This window comes from Gymnodraco acuticeps, unplaced genomic scaffold (assembly GCF_902827175.1).
Source record: "Gymnodraco acuticeps unplaced genomic scaffold, fGymAcu1.1, whole genome shotgun sequence".
NCBI classification, from domain to species: domain Eukaryota; kingdom Metazoa; phylum Chordata; class Actinopteri; order Perciformes; family Bathydraconidae; genus Gymnodraco; species Gymnodraco acuticeps.
In genome coordinates, this window is record NW_022990502.1 from 888,270 (window position 1) to 892,752 (window position 4,483).

Genomic DNA, 4,483 nt, shown 5'->3' on the forward strand with positions numbered 1-4,483 from the left:
ATAAGTGCGATTAAAATGCGTTAATTTTTTTAACGCGTTAATTTTTGTGTAATTAATTAATCTTAATTAACGCGTTAAAGTCCCGGCCCTAATATATATATGCCGTTAATAACTGTGCAATATATATATATATATATGCCGTTAATAACTGTGCAATATATACCTGGCTGCTAAATCCTCAGAACTGTTACAGGGTGTGTATTTTGTAAATTGTCTAACTTTTTTAAATTATAATTTGTTTATCTTTAATACTTTTGTATGCATGCTTCTTAGGTAACATTAAGCTGTCTTTGGCTCTTTTCTGCTGTAACAATGTAAATGTCCCCTCTGTTGAACTAATAAAGGTATTCTGATTCTGATGTGTTTTCGAACTGTGAAACAAAAATAGTCTGTGTGAAAATGTATAGGACTTTACTAATGCTAGAACCAAGTAGTACGAACATCAAGTTACATGTAATTTACAGAAAATACAGTGATGCCTGTGTAGCCAAGCACTTTAATGTCAGAAAGGGGTAGAAAATAACAGCACAAGCTGATCTTTTAACAGTGTGGAAATATTAATAATAATGTTGTATTGTTATCTAGTGTGAAATCCTGGCCTGCAACCCTGATTACATTTAAAATGTGCCTAATCAGTTTGGTTTGTCAATGTATTAAGACCAATTGAGAAATAAAACATTGCACATTATGTATAAGTCACTTCATATGCACACGATTTCTGTTTCTTAAAAAAATAGCATTGAGTTATAATTCGGTACCATGTTAAGTTGGCAGTAAATGAAAGTGATATGTTGGTAATATCATGTATATATCACGGCCAATTGTGCATATTAGGGCTTGTAATTAGAGGCTAGTCTTTTCAGGCCACATTTCACATTTTCAACATCGGCTTTTTGCGAACAGGATCTAACAGAACTATTTTCCACATTCAATTTCAAACATTGTTTTTCTGAGAGTTATCAAAAAGGACTGACTCTTTAACACCATAACATCAACAATTCGACCAGTGACGGACAACACCGTTTAGCTTTCTTAGTTGCAAAAAAAAACACACAATATTAATCTCAGCCTCTAAACTGGGTTAGGATCAAACTGACGAAAATAAAAACTGCAGTCATTCTCAAAGCGTATTAAAAAAAAAGGTAATATCCTTGTTAAAGCAGAAAATAGAATTGCAGACTGCTCATTACACGGTTCAGTGCATCAGTTGTTTCAATGACAAAACAAACAACAAAAATATCAAATCAAAATAATATTCCAAACTGTTACTATTAGGCCTGATAACGACTGCTCTCAAGTTCAAAGAATATCCATTTCAAAGTAGTTGCTGGACAGGATATTGTCAAATTCCGTGCGAAATTCAGGGAAAGAGCTGTAGGTACACGGTATTTCAAGGGTAGCTCCACAGGTATGAGCAACAGGCCTTCTGCTGAGCCCAGTTTCAGCATTAAAGCACACCCCAATTCTGTCAACACATATGACAGAAGAACCAGTGCAGAAACGCAGGATTTGTTCAGCTTTGGCTTGGTCAGCATTTTTCACATATCGTTGGAGATGGTTGAAAGTTGTCTGTTCTCTCTGAGACAACACCACGTTGGTTGTTTCAAACAGTTGGGACACTCTTCTGCCTGTGGCTTTCTTCTTCTCATACAGAGACAACACACTGTCCTTGTCTGGCAGTTGCAACTGTACAAGTGACATGGGTGTCAAGAAGCAATCAACGATATACTTTGGCTCTTGGAGAATGGCTTTATGAGCCATTGTTTCTATGGCAGGCTCCATGTTGTTCTTTGCAGGTAGGAAATGGGAACCCATCCTTGTGAAAAGGTCGAGCAAGTCCTCTTCATCACTCTCCTCCATTGTGCCCTGGAGAGCCTTCTCCACAGCTGATCTCTCAACAGGAGAGAGGTAGTTGAGAAACGATGTCATCAGGATGTCTACATCAACGGAGTGGACTCCATGAATGCAGGCTACAATGAAAGCCTTTGATAGCCTCACTGGCATGACACCATGGTCCAGTAATCCTTTCACCCAGATCCGTCCAACTGCTTGCCATTCAGCCTCACAGAAATCTGGCCTCAGCCTTGGAACTCGCTCTGCTTCCCCTTCACACGTTTCAAGAAATTGCTCCCAGAATGCAGTGTAAACCTCCCTTGATACTCCATTATCATCAATAGCTTTTTCATTTACAAAGTCCATCTTTAGAGTCAAATGTATTATGCTACTGTCCATAAATACAGCCAAAAGATCTTCAACAACCTTTGTCCTGTGAATTGATGCACGTTGCGTGCTCTCTGGATTTCCTGAGCCGTGAGCTGAGGTTGATGGGGATAGTTGGCTGCTCGAATTTAAAAGCAAATCCTGTAGTAGAAGAACGAAACATACAAACACACACAACAAGATTGGTCAATGAATGAAGCAGAGGCCAAAATGTCCTAATTGTTTAAATGTTGAGTATGAATCAAGGTCCATATAATATTGGATTCTATGTTTTTCCCATAATGCAACTCAAAAGCTATTTTTTACAAGACCTTTTTTCCAACTCCACCACACCTCCAGTTTGTAACACAGACTTTCGATTTGTTGTCTTCAATTCAAAGCCGAGGTAACACTGACAACTTCAGTATGACATCATCAAAGTTACTTATTTTATACCTGACCGAGCTCCTCCAGAGCTCTCAGGACAGTATACAAATGTTTTACAGGCCACAGTTATGTGAAATGTTACAAGAGCGGTAGTTTAAAGGATGTGTTCAGGGTTTCTTGCAGTGATGCATCTTACCTGTGATGTTTGCACTGTATCCTCATGTATGGACACATGTGCCGAAGGCAGGCCAAAATCAGAGGACAAGGGGAGTTGTAAATCCTGCATTGGTACTCCATTCATCTCCGCACTCTGAAGGATGAATTAAGTATGTTATTAATTGACAGCAGACACTTTGAAGTCTTAGACGTTATTGCAGACCGTAATTTACAAAAGTATTTCCGTAATAGTCTTCAACATCATCTTCTATTTAAAACCAGAAATACTCTGTAAAAATTACACTTGGAAAAAAGAAATGGAAAAAGACAAACCTTCAATTTCAGAGACAGAGTATAATAAAGTCACAAATCAGTGTTTATAAAAACTACTGCACAATCACAAGTCAAAAGGACTCTGTTGCTTTCCACTTCTACTGCAGCTTGCTAAATAACACCATTTATTTTAATACAAGTTGTGCATGACTTTGCTATACCACTATACACAACAAATGGTAGTTTGATATAGAAATTATCGTAAAAAAGGAGAATTGTGAAGTTGTGCATGCCACCATGTATGGCTTATGAGTGCAAAATTAAAATCTTTGTGGAATTCCACAGGTTTTCATCAGGTCTTGTTTGGTTTGTTGAAATGTGAAAGGTTCTAAAGCAACATAAACTATTAAATGTTAACCAATTTGCTATGGCAAAATGAAGCTCTAAATATACATGGGGTGAGCTAATATTTCATTAAGTACAGTAAGCGTTTCACAGCACTGTAGGTTATTTCATTCGTGTGTCCAAAGAAGAATCGGGGAACAGAATACATGACATAAAAATAAAAGGACATGGTACATTTTTTTCAAAGTAGGAATGCACATTTGAGTTTTTTTATTAATTGAATCGAATTTACTGACTATTGAAATCTAACAAAAACTACAGTATGTAATTGATTGAATTGAAGTAGCAATACATTTCTCAATCTTTTCTGTGTTTACTGGTTTGGTTTTAATACATATATTTGCATTTCTACCCCCTTACCCAAAAACGTTCCTAATCACATTACCTGAGTGACATCCTCATGTGTGACGTCATTACATTTTATCACAACTATCTCATCACCACCTGCTCCCCAAAGATCATCTTCCGGATCCCATAAAAGTGTATCTGCCTCGTCTGTTGGGGTTGAATGGGAGCGATGTGATTGTCTTGGACCTTCTGCTGTCACAGTGTCAGAGGTTGATCTTTGTTTTTTGGATCTTGGTTGTATCTGGAAATGCAACAAAAAACAACTTTTGTTGTCAGCAGTAAGTAAGGGATAATGTGCAGCAACGCGGTCATTATGGGGAAAAGAACACCGACAGGCTGATCAGGAGCCCGACGCGAAGCGGAGGGATCTAGATCGGCATGAAGGTGTTCTTTTCCCCATAATAACCAAGTTGCTGCACATTATCCCGCTTATTACATGGCCACATTCTCAACAAAGTAACATTATGAATCCCAATATTAATTGAAATGCTTTTATGGATTTAGAAAATTATTTTATTGATTTAAAAAATAGTTGTATTGATTTAAATTGACATGCATCCGCTAAGAAAAATAGTCCGTTGTTACCGTTTGAACTAACGTAGCAACAGCAGCGTTTTTGAGGAGCTTTTTGATTACAGATTTGAAAACATCGCTGCTTGCTTTAAAAGTAGCACAATTCATGATGTCAAACCTTGGGAAGTATCTAGATATCCCT

General features: G+C 37.4%; 1 protein-coding gene across 1 annotated transcript; it reads right to left on the reverse strand.

The window, feature by feature from the left end:
• Nucleotides 1–1,141: 1,141 nt before the first annotated feature.
• On the reverse strand, nucleotides 1,142–3,844 carry LOC117553074. Its single transcript, XM_034226853.1, has 3 exons — nucleotides 3,806–3,844; nucleotides 2,783–2,896; nucleotides 1,142–2,361 (listed from the first exon to the last, which is right to left on the reverse strand). The coding sequence occupies exons 2-3, from the start codon at nucleotides 2,885–2,887 to the stop codon at nucleotides 1,300–1,302; spliced, it is 1,167 nt and encodes a 388-aa protein (XP_034082744.1). The 5' UTR covers nucleotides 2,888–2,896; nucleotides 3,806–3,844; the 3' UTR covers nucleotides 1,142–1,299.
• Nucleotides 3,845–4,483: the final 639 nt, after the last annotated feature.

Bases quoted from the DNA above. Each gene is read 5' to 3' on its own strand.
- LOC117553074 (XM_034226853.1), bottom strand. From the start codon at position 2,887: ATGAATGGAGTACCAATGCAGGATTTACAACTCCCCTTGTCCTCTGAT. The intron at 2,362-2,782 runs GTAAGATGCATC...CTTCTACTACAG, and splicing joins ATACAGTGCAAACATCACAG to GATTTGCTTTTAAATTCGAG.